The sequence below is a fragment of the Plectropomus leopardus genome, chromosome 20 (genome assembly GCF_026936395.1).
Source record: "Plectropomus leopardus strain MGB_pleo_1.0 chromosome 20, ASM2693639v1, whole genome shotgun sequence".
Taxonomy (NCBI): domain Eukaryota; kingdom Metazoa; phylum Chordata; class Actinopteri; order Perciformes; family Serranidae; genus Plectropomus; species Plectropomus leopardus.
This window is the reverse complement of record NC_142195.1, coordinates 9876646-9897046: the sequence shown is the minus strand read 5'-3', so window position 1 is coordinate 9897046 and position 20401 is coordinate 9876646. Positions and strand designations below refer to the sequence as shown.

Sequence of the window (20401 nt, the reverse complement as noted above, 5' to 3'; positions counted from 1 at the left end):
TGAAATAACTTTATCAGCGCTCAAAATTGATTAATCCAAGTATCTCCCACATTTCCGCTGGCACTTGAATGCGGCACTGCAGGCCTGCAGCAGCTGCAGCCAATACGTCCATGGCTGCAGCCCTCGGCGGCGCTTTCCGACTGTCGTTAAACTGCTCATCCGCCACAGGTCACTCACACACACACACACACACACACCGACACAAGACAAGTGTCACCGCAAATGACCGAGCCTCCGTGAGAGTGTTTTGTTTTATTCACCGGCTTTTCAAACCAACATGACAGACGTGCGGAGTTATCGGCTCTGCTGCAGTTCACCGCCCACCAACAACAACAACAGCAACAACAACAACATTTCTTCCTGATATGTGCTGTCCTGCGGCTCGGACGCTGTTTTGGTTACGCACGAGGAGGGCGTCGACGTTTTATCGTGTTTTTACACTATTTGCGACCTTTTTTTAATCTCGCACTCCGTCGGAAACAATTGCGGCAGCAGCGACGTCCCAAGGAGGGGCATCCTCCTGGTGTTTATTACAGGAGAGGACACACTACGAACCAAGGAGTCGAGACTGAGACAGACAAGAGCAAACATGTTCGAGACAAGAGGAATCCCCTTTGTCCTGCTCGACATAGCCTGTCTCATTCTAGGTATGTACCTATATGCTTTTTTTTTACTGACTGTTTGCTGCTGCTGTTATTGTCGTAAGCCGATTTGTGATCTGATATAATCCTACTGTTTAGATATTTATCGGCTTGCCATCACGTGAAGGGAGTGGTGAATGTTCAGCTGCACGCGAGTGTCATTTAATGGGTTAATATGGTTTATTTTGACCTTTTAATGGAGCTACTAATCAAACAATATCATGTGTTAAATAAATGTGTAGCATCTTTTTAAATAGCCCTTAAGTTGCTGTAGTTTTTGCTCCAGTGCAGTTCAGGACTACATGTCCTTTGTGTCCATTGTATGCAAATTAGTGCCACTCAGCGTCTTTTCTGCTGTTTCAGATGCTCACAGACATCTAACTAGTTAGTTATGAGGCTGTGTTTAAATTATTACTTCTGTCATGATTGTACTGAAGTACAGTGCTGTGCAGAAGTCAAAGGCCACCTTAAACTTCGTTATTTATTTATTTATTTATTTTACATATTTATTTCTCAGTAGTCTCTTTATTAAGTTATGCCCCGAACATACAGGAAATATGTATACAGTATTAAAAAACGCAAATGTTTCAGAATAAAATAAATTCAACAGGCTATAATATTTCATGTGAGCTCCCTTTTCACTTAACATGTCTTGAACTCCCTTGAGCAAACAAAATGAGATTTACAATACTAATACTCTGGTTTATTTACTTTTTGGGGTATTTAAATGCATTATACACGTTCTCTGAATTCTTTGTATCTTAAAGAGACAGTCTCATATATTTGCTTAAAGAATCCATGGTGGTCTAAGACTTGTTCACAGCACTGTAACTCTCTGAAGTTAAAAGTTACAGTTACTGTCTTAAATTCTGGCCATTAAAGTCCACATTTATGGTTATAAACTGATTTAGATTCAGCTGCAAAACACAAGTTTTCTATCAGTAATATAACTTAGTGTTGAGAAACAGTGTTTTAATGGTTCTCAGGCTAATGTTTTCAAGCCACTCACATTTTCTTGTTTTGTGTAACCGCAGGTCTTCCCCTTAGAAAGTCTAAAGACATCACATGCGAGAGCCCATAGTCATATCAGTCCGGAAACTGTATTCAAATTGAAGAATTTGTGAACTCCAGTTTATTTTTCCAGTTATCTTAACACTGTTTCAAATGTTAAGCATTATCTGAAAGTGTGGTGACACTTAACAGTTTCTTAATTTTTCTCATCCAGTGTTAAAGTCTTTAATGTCTGGATATATGAATCACTGTACAAATTCTCACGGTGCTGTACATTTAGTTTTGCAGTGTAGGCACAGACATTTTGTCCCCGGAGCTTTGAAAATCTGATTATGAACGATCATTGCGTACGATGACTCACACAGCGATGGCCTCCCTTACACCGTGTACAAGATGTTTTAAAGATCCCCTCCAGACATGTTTCAAACATAGTATTACACGAAAATACTCAGATAGAGTGATTAATTGTGTTTGGATTGTTATCAACAGGTGACTAATTTAACATTTTTGTGGCAAAAATCATATCAGTGTTTCGTGAGTGGAGGGGGACTTTAAATTGTTCCTGTACTTTCAAGGTTACAGACTTATTTAATATTGTTTAACTTTGTAAGTGCTTTGTGCAGCGTGGAGCAGTACGTCCGTACCATCTCAGTGTGCTATTAGGCTGACTGATGCAGAAGCAAACTGGATTATTCTGATATTGACAAATTAGATTATAAGCATCAGTGGTAATCTGTTTCCAGACCCAGGCTGTTTCCACAGTGCATGTGACTAAACATGCACGTACATATAGCAAGGTTTGACTCGTGAGCTTGATGAATATGAGAACTGAAAGAATTTGCGATCATCTTGAGTGCATAAAATGCAGCGATGAACTATTTATGTTCTGGTTTTCTTACTTAGCTGATTTAATTTGGTTTTTAACACAATTATTGAGCAGACTGCTAAATGTCCTCATGTATTTATGTTAGGTATCTGCATTTTTCTTATCATCTGTGTGTTTGTCCTTTAGTAGTAGTTGTGGGAACAAGTTAAAGTGTAACACGGCTGCTTTTGCAGCAGTTACAAAGTGACTTGCAAGTCCCGCTGTTGGCCTGAGTGTCTCTGTCCCGACTTTTTGGCATTTCCAGCTGTTGTGGGCGATCAACTTAGCATGGCACAGCTGACGGTGTCAACAGCTGCGGAAATGGCAGACAGAACAGAGATACCAGACTGACTTAAAATGTAGTTTGTCGTAGGATGTTTTCCTATCTTCATGTGTTTGTGTGTATTCTGTGTGCGTGCCTCGTTATTAATGTATACCTCATTATATACGTCATTTTCTGCTTGACTGGCTGAACAACTGTGTCTTTTTGCTGGCACACAAAGGGCTAAACAGGCCAAACAACCAGAGGAACGACAGCAGCTTTATATTCAGACTCTAAACTGTCAAGTCCTATTAGCATAATCTGTTATCTTTATGGTATTTTATCTATAGGGAGTGCTTAGCTTGTGTCCACAGCTCCTTTCACATCAATATATGAGTCAGTGCTCAAACAAAAAGCTTCTCAATCCTCTCTGCTGAGAAACTTACCAAAAGCAACATTCAACATTTTTTTGTGTTATGAAGTCACAGCTGGCGGGTGTGTTTGCTGTTTAATTTCTTAATGCTGCAGAGTGTCTGTTCAAGGCTCCATGTCAAAGGATATGACTGGCAGTATTTTTCCTATTGTTAACAAATCTCTCCAAGACCAAAACTAACAATGAATTGAGACACAACTACCCACAAACCTGTTTTAATAAAGAAATACAAAATTGGAAAAAAAAAAAAAAAATCGGGGGTTTTTGGTAAAATGTAATATATTACTCCTAAAATGGCATTAGATTTGGTGAAGAGTGCATAATGACTGGTTAAGGTTTCAGCTCAAAGTTTAGGAATAGGGGCTTGACTTCAGGAACTGTGTGCAAAGACTTGAGACTAACCTGTGACTCGCAAAATGATGAATTGGTCCCACTGCTGGGAAATACTCAATACAGTGCCACATTCATGACACATTTGGCCTATGCCAAATAAATTCACCATTTCTATTATACATTATATAGGTATTGTTTATACTGTTAATGTCTGAAGTCAGAGCAAATGTTACATATTGAGGGCTCATGTTGCTGGTTTTGGTCTTTTCATTGAATTTGATGACATTAGGAAAACATAGACAGTCTTATCCTTTAACTGGGCTGCTAGAAAGGTTGGGGTCTTTTATTTCTGTCACACAAATTTTATTAATTTTCTGTGATGATAAAGAGCACCATCATCCACGTCTGTGTGAATGTTGACAGATTTAAAGACCTCAACACTTTGCTTTGGGACCTTCTCGATCTCTGCCGTGCATTTTTCTTTACCTCCTCCAGCGGTAACTCCTCCCGATCTCTCCGTCCACAGGGGGTCTGCCTCTGGCAGCCTTTAACCTGGGTAAGATCCGTCCCTACCAGAGGGGCTTTTTCTGTAACGATGAGAGCATCAAGTACCCTTTCCACCACAGCACAATCACCTCCACAGTGCTCTACACTGTGGGCTTCAGCCTGCCCATTAGCTGCGTAAGTAGAAGTCACTGAAATACCTTTCCCATGGCAAATATGTTGACTTGTCAATAGCAGGTGTAACAGATAAATGCCAGGGTGTGGCAGGGCATTGACGCCGGTAGCTGGCGCACCTACATGGAAAGCAGCCATTGTAATCGATTATCAGCTACACTTCTGCTTTTCCTGCGATGGCGAGTCAAAATGTCTGCTGTGAGAACGGTCTGTTGGGACTGATAGACCGGCACATTGAAATACCAGTACATTTCCAGAGCCTAATAATGTAGTGTGTATTCAGAACGGCAAGCTTCCTGTTTTCATAATACAGACAGTTATTCTGTGGTTGTTAACAATAGCACAGCTACCTGGTATTGAAAGCAGATGAGCAAAGTAAGTTTTATCTACTTCTGCTATGGTTTCATATGTAGCTTGTGAGACTGTTGGAGGTGTTCACCAACATCAGCTCTCACAGCTGTGTATGAAAAGCTTAAGGTAAAGGAGGGTGTCCACTTAAAAACAACAAATACAACGAAATCAGTAAATGTGAAATCTTTTTGCACACATACACACACGCACGCATAAAGCTGCTTTGGGGAAAAACATTCATTTCCTGGAAACTAACCTCTACTTACCTAATCCTAATCCTAACCCTAACCCTAACCACTGACGAAAAAAAATCATATTTTTCGGAAATGGGGGTGACTTTTGGCTTTTGAGCGTTCTGCTAAAAAAACAAAAAAAACCCCAGACCCCCACCAAAGTACAAAACCTTCATGAGGGGGTTGCAAATCCAGCTTTTATTTAAGGGGAATATAAGAAAATGTTTAAAATAGGAATACAGTAAAAAATTTTCTCAATATTTTATCCATTCCCTCAAGGAATACTGCATTTTTCGGGATTATTATTCAAGATATGAACTTTTTAAAAAAAGGCATTAGAAAAGTACATACTTAAAACAACTAAAAGCTAATAGAACAATGGCCAAGAGTCAGGATGAAGAAAATACTGAATTTGTCAAACAAAAATAAGCCTATTAAGTATGTTATTATTGTTAAATAATCTGCCCAATATTGATGTAAATTGCTTCCTGCAATTATGCAGTTTTTATGCAGTTTATCAGTTCTGTGATGTTATTGCTATACCTTAGATATCATATAAAATTAGTCAGGGGTTGTCTGTTGCAACAATAACTGAAAAGGAGGTTTTATTTTTTCATGAACAGTTCAACCACTAAACATTTGGACCAGCCAAAAACACAAACTCATACAAAAGACGTAAACCACAGATTAGTTAAGCCATTAGGGAATTAGCTAATTATACTCCAGAAAACCTAATAAAATATGGATACTGTGAAGTAAGAACAGGCATGCTTTTGTTTTTAATTTCTATTTAATGTTAATCTATTGGGTGAGCTCTCTGTCACTGTATTTCATTAGTGCATCAGCCGTGCAAGCTGCGTGCTGCGTCCCTCTGTTCCTTAAAATAGCTGGAATGCTCTTCTGGACGAGAGTGATTGTTATTGGAGAACGACAGACGCAGAGAGTGCTGCTGGTGTGTGTGTCTGCCTTCTGTTTCTGCTTTGTGGTATCTGCGATTTATCTCTTCCATCTCTTGTCTGTGGGTTCTAATGTCTCATGAGTTGTTAAAATCCCAGTCTGTGACACTTTTCGTCTGTTTTTTTAACTCACTTCATGGTTCACTGTCTGCCAGAAGAAGGTGTGGGAGAATATGTGGAAAGTCAGTATAAAGAAGAAGTTAAGTGTGTCAGTTTGCTCTAAAGAAGAAACGTCAAATGTCACTTGTGGGAGAAGAAGTAAGTGAGAAAGTGCAATATATGACCGTTTCAGTCACGTACATTGCGGGCGTCTTGTTTCCTTTCTCTCGCTGTGGGTTCGTTGGTGGTAATTCGACCATCGAAACACAATGACACCCATCTCTCACTGCATCACAGAGAAAGTGATGAGCTTGATAACCTGCTCAGAAATGTCAGATTTGTGACTTTATGTTTGATTCATCTGATTCCTTATCAGCAATGTCTGTCTCGTTGCCAACACTTTAACCACTGATATTTTCACACTGATTTTCATGAAAGTTGGTCAGGATGCAAACATCTTTCATGTGGCTGCTGTCTCCTGCTCTGCACAGGCACACAATGTTGCATGAGGGGTAGGGGTCCGTGGCCGGGTGACATGTTCTTGTAACCTGAATTTTTTTCTCTCATTACTTCTCTGCTAGCTGGAGTCCCATTTGTAGTACTCAATGTGCAGCACAGTCCTTTCCGACGGGGCTTTTTCTGTAATGATGATACAATCAAGTACCCCCTTAAAGAAGACACCATTTCTGCTGCTTTGTTAGGAGGTGTTATGATTCCTGTCACAATAATCACTGTAAGTGCATCTGTTTTGTTTTCTGCTAACAGTTCTCTTTATGCAGTGCTTACCTTCATCCACTTTCACACTTTCCTTTCTCTTTATCAGCGATTGCTGCTAAATACATTATTCTGCAATGATGTATTTGTTTTGAATTGCTTGCATAAGCCTCATTACCATTAACTGTGAGTTAATTTGCTAACTGCATGTTGTAGAAAACGTAGACGTTTTCATAACGCTAACATTTGATGGTGAAACAGAAAGGTGACCTGAGACACAACTTTATCTGTGAAAGTCAGGAGCCCCAGATGATTCTGCAGCCGCTGCAACAATAAATATCACAGATGTGAAAGTGTTCACAAGCAGCGCAGTGGTAACCTCAGTCATTTGACGCTGAATGGAATTGAAAAAATGTGACGGCACTTAAAAGAGAGACTCGTGTCAGTTCAGTATAAAAAAGAGAAAATATGCTTTCACTAAAGACTTACCATACTGCAGGATTTACCTAAAAAAATAATTAAACAGACCAACTTCCATTTAAAATGTGTGTAAAACAACCTGAGGTTAGTTAAGGCAAAGCAGCTTTTCTGTAATAATTAGTGACTTATCAACAGGAGTTGCTAGTTATCTTATTAATAGATTTTAAAGATACTGACAGCGGAGTGATAGCTATAAGATCCCATCAACAGCATTGTTGTTAAACGAATGTACGGCCTCCGGGCCTGTGATCTGTCGTAAGTATTGCAAAACAAACACATCCACACGCACATAAACCTTAACAGGAATTCATGAATAATTCTTCTGACATGTCACATAATGAATACAGTAAACCGTACAAGCTCAAATATGATTCACTTTGCGATCAAGGCGTGATGTAATTTAAACTTTAGGATCAAACAAAATGTTTATTTTAAGTGGACATCATCCTGTTGCCGTGTATTTCCAAAATTATGTGCTCACTGTCTGTCAGATGAGAGTTAAAGAGTGTACTTTAAGGAATAGTTTGATATTTTGGGACATAAACGTATATGCTTTCTTGCCAAGCTTTAGAATAGAGGATCAATACCAATCCCATATCTGCCCATTAAATATGAAGCTACAGCCAGGAGATAATTAGCTTAGCTTAGCAAGAAGTCTGGAAATGAAGCTCTTTTTGGGTTTTTTTTCCTCAGCAGCAGTGTAACTCATAGGGAGGGCCGTCACAAATTAATGAATGTGTAGGAACCCCTGCGACTGAACAGCTAGCCTCTGTTTTAAAAAAATCTGTCTACCAGCTCACCAACTAAAATGTAATGTTGTGTTTGCTTAACCGTACAAAAACTATATATTATTATATATTTCCACCAGCTACGTCAACAAGCTGCTGGTGGTAGCAGCAGCGCAGAGATGTGGGAGTGGTATCAATCTTCTCATCTGACTCTTGGCAAGAAAGCAAATGTGTTTAAATCCCAAAAAGTCAATATGTCTGTTTAAATATGGTTTCTAAGATGAGAAATTTTGTGAAAATGTGATTTTTTTAAAAACGCCATACCTGTTTTTTTCGACTCAGTTAGCGATTGTCAGCTTAGGGAATATATCAGGCTCTGACGTTAACTTTATTCAGTTGCATGTGTAATTTCCATTTTTGTAATTCTGTACAAACCTCTGACTCTGTATCCTTTCCTCGCTCTCCTTCCCTTCCCCCTCACAGATGATCTTTGGCGAGTGCCTTTCAGTTTATCTAAAGCGCATCAAATCCAAGTCCTCTTTCGGCAGCTACCTTTCCAGTGTTTACAAAGCTGTCGGTACCTTCCTCTTTGGTGCTGCGATGAGCCAGTCTCTGACCGACATAGCCAAGTACTCTATTGGACGTCTCAGGCCACACTTCCTGGATGTGTGCAAACCTGACTGGAAACTTATCAACTGCACAAAAGGGGAGTATATTGAAGAGTTCACCTGCAGTGGAGACGCCACGATGGTCAATGAGGGCAGGTATGTATTGCTTCATTTTAAACCTTGTGTGTCTTTTATAGCATTCAAATGCGTATGGATGAATGCAGAGTTCCAACAATTAATCGATAAACTGAAAGAAAAAAAAAATCATTTTCAACATTTTCTGTCTCCAGCTACTCAAATGTGAAGATTTGGCGCTTTTCTTTTTCATATATGATAGTAAACTTCCTTTTTGATACACATAGACCAGATCAACATCACATCAAGCCCCCTTTGAGGAGAAAGAAACCTGCTGTCACATCAGGAGAGAAAGTGAAATCCCTCCAGTCTGCAGATCTATTAGCCATGAACAAGCTGTTTGAGGACAGTACTCAAACTAAAGATACCTGATCTCTGATCCATGATACCCGAAACCTAATTGATACAATCAGATGCACATATTTGATTGAATCACAAAGTTTCGTGATCTGGAGCAACATCTGGGTATTGGGCCACTGATCCACTTAAATGAAGGAAGCATGAAGGGACATGACAGCAATCAGCCTTCATTTATAAAGCTGTCACAAACGCTCAGGTTCAGGCAAGGTTGCAAAACAATTTTTAGAAAATAAAAAATAAATCTTTGTTTATAAAGAAATAAATGCAAAAATTACAATTCGAACACTTCAAAATGGATTGTAATTTTTCTCTAGCATCTTCGGTTTTCCATTCTCTAAAAAGTACCCTTATGTCGGGTCTAGCCTGCCAGTGGCATATGCAGCTAGTTGGCAGCGGGAATGTCTAACAAGCGAGTAAAGGTAGCAAGCACCAGCAATTCCACAAATGCCTGAGAAGTGCATGTTTAATAATGAACGGCTGTGTCTTGATTTAGCCCTACCCATCGTAAACTACCTGAATAAAGTCATGGAAATGGGGTAAAAATGCGCTGAAAAGTTTTAGAAATTCATTGATTTAGATTTTAGCTGCTTGCTGTTGAAATTAGCTCCTCATTTAAATATCTGGCCCTCCAGGTTCTTGTTGTTTTGCTTGAATGATGGTGTTATTTATAGGGGTGATAAAACTATTATGGCAGGCCCCATTAAGTGCAACTCTTAGTTCACAGTACAGTATCTGCTCATGGACTGTGAAAGTGTTTTTAGCAAAATGCCGCAGCACACGAGACTAGCAGAATTGAGTAATGTCACAGGAATGTAAAGCTTGTTTTGATTTAACGTCACCGTCCCTTATCAGCTCAGAGCAGGAGGAAATATAGTGGGAGGAGAGGATATCCACTTCTCATTCTGATGTAGGCACGACCACCGAGAGCAGCAGTAATTATAGAAGCAGAGGGCCTAAATAGTGACATGAGCTGTGCAGATTGTATCAGTGTTAAGAAGGGTTTATTACGAGCTGTGAGGAGCTTTCTACTCTTTTCAGCTCCACTTTGCGTAAAGGTAAAGTAGGTTATTCTGCTTAAAGGCTAGAGTGCTTTATTTTCTGCCTCGCTCTCAAACAGTTTTTGGCGAGCTTAATGAAAATGTGCCCACCGACCCCTTTATCATCTATCTAAATTATCTATTGGGCGTTTCCCTGGGTGTGTTGCACTATTATTGATATTTCCTGGAGCCTCATCACTATCCTGCAGTCTGCTTATTTTAATAAAGCATAATGAGACAAACATTTACCAGCTGGCCAAAAAAATAATCTGCTGATTCAAGGCAGACATCCAGCGCTTTTAAGAGTAATGTCAGGACAAATTGTATTTCCAGCTCTTATACAGTGTGTGTGTGTGTGTGTGTATGTGTGTGTTTTTGATGGCTTGCCGGTCACTAGTAGAGGTAATAAACAGCAGCAGGAGAGGAGCGAGCAGGTCTGGATCATCTTACTGTAATATGATGCGTCCTTTGCCTCAGTTTAACTTCCTCAGGACAGAAGAGGCCTGGAGTTTATACGTGTGTTTTTTTTGCATTTAGGAGTAGATATTTAACTGTAGGAACTCAAACGTGGAGGGTTTGATGAATAATAATACTTGTCATGCATGCTAATTTTTTTTTATCAAACGGACATTATAAATGTACACTGAGTGGAGCCTCCACAACCTGCAGTTTTAATGTGATATCACAGAGGATGTATAGAGGTCAGTTCAACATTATTATTTAATTTGCCAGTTGGGTCTTGTTACTAAGGTCAAGCCTGGATTGTCGACTAACAAACACTGTTGGTGCTGTAATGATTAGCTGATAATTGAATAACTTCAAATGACCGAGCACAATAACTTTAACAATAACTGTAAACATATGGTTCCAAAAATCGTTTTAACGTAAGTAGTCCTGGAGTCCTCACCACAACTATAACAACACTAACAGTGTTGAACAAAATCATTGGGATCACTTCTAGAGCAGACTGCTGAATAACAGGAACACTGACAGTAAATCCAAATCCATCTGAATGTTCAGGGTGACACAGCTGGAGCTTGCAGTGTTTGCTTGGCACCACTGTTGACAGTATTTTATCAGTGTTAATGCTCAAATCGTTATCTGTGTAAGATTCTCAGTCATCCAGGTCGTGGTAATTCTACGTGCTAAATCGTAAGCAACTGGCATTGCTCAAGTTTCGTAAAGACGTTTTACCTGTCATACAAGGAACTTCTGAGAGCAAATCCAGTTACCTACACTTTAACACGTCTGCACTAAATGCAGACGTGCTATAATGTTGATGTTCAGCAGGTATACCATGTTTACCATGTTCACTGAGTTTACCGTTTACAAATACAATTTTTGACCTGATGATGGCAATTTTTTAATCGAACGTGCTGAAATATTTTAATATATAACTGAAAACTTTGACCTACTAATGACACTAGATGGAGAGTGAAATCATCACCAACGTTCTTACATTTCACCCTCTGGGAAATATAAATATCTGCACCCAGTTCAATCCAATAGTTGCTGAGATATTTGAGTGAGGACCAAAGTGGTGTACAGTAATATTACACTGTGCTGTTGCGAGGTGGTCCAGACAACCGTATAAAACACGGCACTGTCATGATGAACAGGAAATAGAGTGAAGTAGAGTGAAGTGGAGAGCCTGCTTCTGCCTCGCTGTCACTCTTCATCACATCACTTACATTCCTCTCACAAATCACTTCTTATTAATGCAGCAAACACGCACCTGTCAAAGAACGTCAACCCCAAATACGGGTGCGCCAGAATGACGTGTGGGTTTGTGTATCTGACTAATGAACAGTTTAATAATACAGATGACAGACTAGATGTCTTGTATGTTTACTGCAGCAGAGTAATTAAGCACATAACAGAGTGTTGAGCCATGCTTTTGTCTTTCCATTGCAGGCTATCCTTCTACTCCGGCCACTCCTCTTTTTCCATGTACTGCATGCTGTTCTTGGCTGTAAGTAACTGAACCAGTTTTGATTGGCAATCATTTTACATCACACACGACAGCCTTCAGGGCTGACAAATAAAGCCAAGTGCCAAAAACTACAGTTCCTTGATTGGCCACTTGAGGCTGACTGAGAAACCAGACTGACTGTCAAACCCCTATGTTAAAATGCCCAACTATACAGGGGAAATAAACATGTTTGCTGCCTGGTACAAAAAAAAACCATTTTTAGTTTCTAAAGCTAATTTCAGCATTTCTGACTCCTGTACGTTGGGTAAAAGTCTTAAAGTTATGCATCATTAAGGGTGGCCCGCTTTGAGTGACGAGCTGTATGCGACGCGATGCTACAGTCTGTGAGTCACATCCAACCCTCAATCCCCCACAGCTCCACCCTCTCGTCCGAATATGGTCCCATCTGGCTCCAAAAATCCAAGATGGTGACAGCTGAAGGGCTGAAATTAAGGCTTTAAAACAGTAGTCACACAGACCTATGGGTGACACCTACATCCACTGTTTTTACAATCTATGGGAAACATAGTTTTTATAGGGATCAGACAAATAAGATGTAACGTGTTTATTAATGATGATAGGTGCAGGTAGGCTTTATCTTTTAACTTTTGGTCAGAGCCATGCTAGCTGTTTCCCACTGTTTCCAGTCTTAATGCAAACAGTCTCATGGCTGTAGCTTTTAATTTAGCAGACAGGGTCAGGGTTATGGCTTTAAGGATCTGTCTCGTTTAAGTAAGACGTCACGTTCTCATTGTAATCAGAGCTACTCAAAAGGGCTCCGAATTCCAGGGTGGGCGGGAGGCCCCTTGCAGAGGAGGGAGGAATGCTTTTGTTGATAGGCTACAGTGGCCGAGTTTCAGTAGTAATTCTGCAACGTCAATAGCCTTTACCAGTAGTAGCTACGTGACAAGTTAAACAAGCAGTTACAATCTCAGTGTAAAGAAGAGGATTGCTTTACACATTGCAGAATAACCTAATCCTCTATAAATAATCTAATCTGTCTCTGTCAGCCCTGCGACACTTTGGTGACCTGTCCAGGGTGTACCCCGCCTCTCGCCCCATGTCTGCTGGGATAGGCTCAACCCCCCCAGCAATCCATAAGAGTATAAATGGTTCTGACGAATGAATTAATTGATAACCTTATCTTAATACATAATCTAATCTCTATAAAATATTTTAAAATTCAAATTTTATGGGGAAATAATTCAAATGTATGTACAGGTATTTAACTTTTAAAAATATTTTTTTAAATCATCATATAAATGAATAAATCAAATACACAATTCTTAGATACATCATTAGTTTGCAATGCCTCTCAGTATGACAAATTGGTACCACTTTGCAAGACAGCATATAAATGTATTACCAAAATGCCAAACTACGCTTTGAACTTCGGTGTTTAAGGATTTTTTTTATATGCCCGCATGTCCTGCTTGATGACAGTTGTTCAGCTCAGAGAATTATAGCATCATTCCTGTGTTGTGTTTGTTCAGAGCTAATTTTACTGCCCATCCCTGATAAACTTTATAGGCTGCTGATTCATTCAACACCAGCAGATATAAATAGGCACGGGTACAAAGTCCTGGCACCAGCACAAAACTCCCTCTGCATAAAGTGGAAGTTCAAGTACGAGAAGCAGTGACTGGCAATTAAACATTCACCGTCAAGCCTGCTTTTCTTTTTTACACAATTAAACAACAGAATCTGTGTCACAAATAAAGACTAACAAGAGAGGAGGAGTGTCTGGATGGAGCGGTTAAGCTTGTTTATTCTTGAAACCAAAAATAAGACATGCCCTACTTTTAATACAAACAGAAGTTTTGAAGTTTGTGCCACAGAGTAGTATGACGCTCAGCTGACCTTCATGATAAATGCTCCGGGGTGGTTTGATGTTTAATCATCAGATTAGATTGTGAGAATAAACAATCTGTTCCACCAGTTTCCTCTTCCAGTAACATTTATTGATTCAAGGTCAGTTTTGTGAAATGAAATGTGGCCTGCCGCAGATTTCCTCACCCTTTTTAGATGACAGAGGAGGAAGTAAATAATAATAGCTGATTTAAAAAAAAAAAAAAAAGAAAAAGAGGATGTTTCATTGACAAATGTTTACAACAGTTTGCTCAAAGATTTTTCTCTAGTGCCGTAGTGTAAAAACACTGAGTCATCTGCATATCACTGCAGCTCATTTTCTTTCCAGTAATCCGTGTCCGTGTCTCCCTCAGCTCTACCTGCAGGCTCGACTCCAGGTTGAATGGGCAAGGCTGCTGAGACCCACAATCCAGTTTTTCCTGATTGCTGCTTCAGTGTACACGGGATTGTCGAGGGTGTCTGATTATAAACATCACTGGAGCGATGTGCTGACGGGACTCCTGCAGGGTGCCCTCATGGCTATCCTGGTGGTGAGTCATGTGACTTTACCTGACTTTTTAAAGAAGTAGTTTGACTTTTTCTTTGGAAATATGCAAATTTGCTTTTTTTTTTATTAAATCATTGTTTTTGGGGCATTTTCTGCCTTAATGAGTTTGCAGTAGTGGAAAGATAACAGGAAGTGAGGTAGAGAGTTGTAAAAGGTGTCCTTGAAACTACGATGGGGGGATGATGTGCTGTGCGTGTGAAAAAACTGTTCGATCCTTGGACATAATTGTGTGACTGTTGGGATGTCATTACTCTAAATAAATAAATAAATACTATACAAAAATACTATATTTAAATTTTTTTCAACAATATTACATTTAGATAATGTTTTTAAACAAAGTACTCTCCTATGACGTTTGTACACTGTACAATGATGTTTTGATCATTTTTTAAATGACACAGTATACTATGATATTTTGACGATTTTCAAATGACATAATTACGATCACATTTATGATTTTTTTTTTATTGACATACTACACTATGATGTTTTTACGATTTTTTTTTTTAAAGAGATACTTTTTCGTTTGGATGATTTTGTATATGACATGCTCTATGATGTTATGAAGATTTTTCAAACAACATATTTAAATGTGACATTTTACTATGCTATGACTTTTTTCTGCAATTTTAGGCAACATACTATATGTATACAATTTTGGATGACATATTGTAGTATGACTTTTTTAATGCTTTTTTGGACAACATAGTATAGTATGTTTTCATGCTATTTTAGATGACATGCTTTCTTTCTTTCTGGACCACATACTGAAGTATGCTATGTATTTTTAGGCAATTTTGGATGACATGCAATACTATGACTTTCTGATGCTGTTTTTTGACAGTATTCTATGATATATGACATTTTTGTGTTAGTTTTGACGCCATACTATCCTAAGACTTTTGTGGGTATTTTTTGATGACATACTATAGTATGACATTTTTATGCTATTTTGGAAGACATCATATACTTTGACCTTTTTTCTACTTTTTGGAGACATACTGTACAATCACATTTTTATTGTATTTTGGAAGACATTCTTCAGGCAATCAGACACATTATAGGACATGCTATAGTATGTCTTTTCTATTGTATTGTGGACAACATACTTTAGTATGACTCTTTTGTGGTATTTTGGACAGCATACTATAGTATTATTTTTTTGTGGTATTTTGGTCGACATACTATAGTCTGACATTTTCATTGTAGTATGACTCTTTTAATGCACATTTGGATGACATACTAAACTATGACTTTTTAATGCAGTTTTGGGCAAGATATTGACTTTTTTGTGGTATTTTAGACAGCATACTATAGTATGACTTTTCTATTGTGTTGTGGACAGCATACTATAGTATGACTTTTCTATTGTGTTGTGGACAGCATACTATAGTATGACTTTTGTGGTGTTTTGAACGACATACTACAGTATGACTTTTTTGTGCTCTTTTGGAAGACATACTTAGTATTACATTTTATGATTTTTCTCATGACATACTATACTATGATATTTTTATGACATTTTTAATGACACTTTCATTTTAATGATTTTTTTTATAGGACATACTACACTGTGACGCTTTCTTTCTATTTTTCCGTGGCATACAATCATTTTGTTTTTTTATTTTTTTAATAACATTCCTTGCAATGTTTAATGAGTTTTTAAAGGACTTACTATACTATGACATTTTAAATTGATTATTTATGGACCACTTTACTATGACATTGATTGAGCCAACCTTGCTGTTTCTCCCTGAGCTCATCTGAGTTCGTCTAAAAGTATTGATCGCCCTCAAATGTTGTTTTTCCTTCAAACCACAGATGTAAATAATTAAGCCTCACATTCCTCCTGTATTTTGCAGGTCTTCTGCGTGTCTGACTTTTTCAAGCCACGCGTAGATGCCCGTAAAGAGGCCGACATTCCACACACAACTCTGCAGGAGACCCCGACAAATGGAAACCACTTTGAGAGTCCCAATTAAGCTAAATGAAGAGGTGGAGGAATGACGCCTCACTGCTCTGTCCAAACGCACACCCAGGACCCCTGCCTTTTATTTTTCCCAAACTCTCATCCCTGAATACCCTGCATGGATTTACGATTGATTCTTATTTTGTGGAACTCAGTGGATGGCTGTGCATCCCAGAAGAAAATTTTGGGTGCTGCACCTCAGGCTTGTTCAGATTTTAAGATTTTTATACTTTTAGGCTGTCTTGTCCACCAGTTCTCCGTCTGGACCCGACTACCTGTCCAAGCCTTGTAGATATGCTGAAGTGACTGAGACAGATGTAGGTTAGGGGCTAGAGATCCTGTAAAGACAGGAACCATTTAGCATGTATTTATCTACTGCACTGGTGGGAAGATTTACCTGCACGTGCCCACTAAAGGGTCTGACCACTGCTGGGAGAGAGGAGGGTTGGAAACCTGTGAATGTAACCTTGCTTTGTGCTTTCCCTCACCTGGAGTCAGTCTGCTCAAGGATCTGATTCAGGATCAGTTTTCAGGTGACTCCAGCACCCAAAGAGACGTCCAAGTCTCATAACTTTTATGCCTTAGGTCCAGTATTAATTTAAGGGCTAAGTATAGGAGGAATGTTTGCTTCTCAAGGCTCCAAGTGCTGGAGTCTAAAGCTGATCCTAGACCAGAGGGCAACGCTGCCTCACATCTGGAGCTGCTGCCTCCAGGCCGCCATGTCACTCTCCAACCTTCTAACCTAAAAGTCAAGGAAGGAAGCTTGACTTGATTCATGTTTGGTTAGAGAGTTGGAGAGTAGACGGTCAGTTAAAGCCCCGTGTTGCCTTTGCTGGACTGCTACTGCTGCTATCACAGCTGCCTGTGTATCTTAGAACTAATATAAACATCAAGTGAACAGAAACAATGTACTTTTGTATAATCTGTATGTAAAAGCAAGTCAGCATACAGACTTTTATTGAAAAAAAGTTAAATATGTACAAATGTCTAAAATAAGGAAAAATAAAGCCATTTTACTTGTTAACATGAACAGAAATGATATGTAAGTGTATTATGTCATGAGCCATAAAAAAAGTAGATTTGCCAACTTTACCAACCAGATATATAAACAATCATGTCAATTATTTTATGAACAACTCTGCTCGTGGTAAAAATAATAATAATAAAAGCATGAATGTTCAATGTATTCTTTCCATGCAGATGCATTCACCTAAATGAAAAACATTTCTGTTTACATCCTCAGTCATTGATATTACAACTTAAGAGGGATCACAACTCAACAGGACATTATAGAGCAGAAGTGAAACAAATTTTCACATATATATATATATATATATATATATATATATATATATATATATATATATATATATATATATATATATATATATATATATATATAGGGAAAGGAAAAATAAACAAAAAGCCAATTGAAAAGGCACAACTCAGAGATTTTTTTTTTTTTTTTTAAAAAGGGCCAAGACATCCATCAGGGATTAATTATAACTATAAGGTCAAAAAACAGCATTACTTCTCCAGTGCTGCTCGTCATGTGTTGGAAAGCTGTGGCGTCATCATAGGTAGAGACTGGCAGCAAATACAATGTCTCTCTTGATCTTTGTTATTCCTGCAGATACACAGAAATTGAGAGTAAATTAAACATGTTAAACTTTTAAAAACACTTTTTTCCAAGGTGCCATACTAAGTCAAGATGAATAATATAGAGAATATATATTATGATTATGACAACATAATATACTGTATGGCCTTTGGAGTTATTTTTTCAATATGCTCTAGTATGGCGTTTTTGGCCGTTTGTTAATCATTCTGTATTATGATGTGTCTCAACATGCTATTTTATGTGGTTTTCAGCTGTTTTTCGGACACGTCAAATTTTGACATTTTTCGACATAGTATACTTTGACGTTTTTGGTCATTTTTTCGACATGTTATATTATGATGTTTCTGGACGTTTTTTCAACATTTATTACTGAACTGTGTCTCCACGTGCAATTTTATGTGGTTTTCATCTGTTTTTTGGACATGTCATATTTTGACGTTTTCTGCCTTTTTTTTCTCGACATGCTATATTATTATATTGTTATATTGTTTTTAGCTGTTTTTTTAGATATTCTATATTATGATGTCTCTCGACATGCTGTTTGATGTGGCTTTCAGCTGTTTTTTTGTGGACGTGTCAATTTGACATTTTCTGTCGTTTTTTTGCAACATTTTATGCCATGACGTGTCATGGCATTGTTGCGTGCAGCCTGGTTGTGTGTGCGATTAGGCACACAGTGTTGTTGCTGCTGTGTGCTGTCCTCTCTCTGTGCGCTCCCTCCGCCCTCCTGTGCACCTGTTGCCAATTCCCTTATTGGGGAGGGCAGGTAAGGAGGTGCGGAGTGTTAGGCCGTCTCTTTCTGACACGTGCGCAACACGAGGAGGAGGCAGCACAGCAGCCGGGTTTGTAGGGGTTCTCTCCCTCGATTTTGTTCATTTTCTTCTTCCCCCGGCATGTCTAGATTGCAGGGTTTTGTTGTTGTAGTTTGTTATTTTAATTTGCATTGCAGGTTTCCGGTAGTTCAGTTTTCGGTCTTTGTTTAACTTTAGTTAGGTCCCTTGTTTCTTTTCTTTTAGGGAGTTATGGGAAAGGCGCTGAGTCTGACAGCCCTCTGTGGGCTGGCTCAGCGGCTTTTCACCTTTGTGTTCGTTTTGGCCGTGACCTCCATCCCTTTTGGTTTGTTCTGTTGATTGTTTGTTATAATTAGTTTTTTCTCTTTACAGAGAGCCACCACAAAAGGGTTTTCAACCAGTTGCTTTGACAATAATCAATAAAGTGTTGTTTTTACACTTTTTCCAACTGTCTGGCGTCGTTGTTGCCGTCTCTGTGGAGCCATTTGTTAGAGGCTGTAATGCCATTTTATGTGGTTCTCAGCTGTTTTTTGGACATGCTGTATTATGACATTTTTTTCCATACTATAGTATGACATTTTCGGTAGTTTTTTCGACATGCTATATTATTTCTTGGCCTTTTTTGAACATTTTATTAAGAAGCTACACTAGGACATGACGGTACGCACTATAACAGGCAATTTTCAGCCATTTTTATGACGTCAAATTTTGCAATTTTCCTCATTGCATGGAGATGTGCCATAACGTAGGATGTTGATATCAGGGCCAAACCCCCACCCCCACCCCCATACTATAGAATGGCAAAAATCTCAAATTATGACATGTCCCAAAAATGGCTGGAAACCACTTATTATTGCTCCTAGGGACGCGACATAGCGTATCATGTTGAAAACAGGGCCAAAAAAAGCCCCAAAAGTGCTAATTTAGCATGTTGAAAAGATGGACAAAAATCGCATACTATAGTATGGCAAAAATCTCAAATTTTGTCATGTCCCAAAAATGGCTGGAAACTGCTTATTATAGCTCATATAGATGCACCAAAGCACATCATGTTGAAAACAGGGCCAAAAAAAGACCAAAAAGTCATAATTTAGCATGTTGAAAAAACTGCGAAAAATCCCATACTATAGTATGGCAAAAATCTCAAATTTTGACATGTCCCAAAAATGGCTGGAAACCACTTATTATTGCTCCTAGGGACGCAAAAAAAAAGAGCCCATAAGTGTTAATTAAGCATGTTGAAAAGATGGACAAAAATCGCATACTATAGTATGGCAAAAATCTCAAATTTTGACATGTCCCAAAACTGGCTGGAAACTGCTTATTATAGCTCATTTAGACGCGCCATAGCGTATCATGTTGAAAACAGGGCCAAAAAAAAGCCCAAAAAGTGCTAATTTATCATGTTGAAAACATGGCGCAAAATCGCATACTATAGTATGGCAAAAATCTCAAATTTTGTCATGTCCCAAAAATGGCTGTAAACTGCTTATTATAGCTCATATAGATGAACCAAAGCATATCATGTTGAAAACAGGGCCAAAAAAAGCCCAAAAAGTGCTAATTTAGCATGTTGAAAACATGGCCAAAAATCGCATACTATAGTATGGCAAAAATCTCAAATTATGACATGTCCCAAAAATGGCTGGAAACTGCTTATTATAACTCTTATTTATGCGCCATAGCGTATGATATTGAAAACAGGGCC

General features: G+C 38.6%; 1 protein-coding gene across 3 annotated transcripts; it reads left to right on the top strand.

The window, feature by feature from the left end:
• Positions 1-73: 73 nt before the first annotated feature.
• On the top strand, positions 74-19136 carry plpp1a (phospholipid phosphatase 1a). 3 transcript variants are annotated; one of them, XM_042508764.2, is made up of 6 exons: positions 74-647; positions 6444-6595; positions 8268-8548; positions 11839-11896; positions 14119-14295; positions 16175-19136. In XM_042508764.2, the coding sequence occupies exons 1-6, from the start codon at positions 590-592 to the stop codon at positions 16292-16294; spliced, it is 846 nt and encodes a 281-aa protein (XP_042364698.1). In that variant the 5' UTR covers positions 74-589; the 3' UTR covers positions 16295-19136. The 3 variants fall into 3 exon arrangements, with proteins under 3 accessions (XP_042364698.1, XP_042364699.1, XP_042364697.2); XM_042508765.2 differs by lacking the exon at positions 6444-6595 and adding an exon at positions 4072-4226 and having other exon boundaries at positions 78-647; XM_042508763.2 differs by lacking the exons at positions 74-647; positions 16175-19136 and adding an exon at positions 4268-6021 and having other exon boundaries at positions 14119-14816.
• The last annotated feature ends 1265 nt before the right edge of the window (positions 19137-20401 follow it).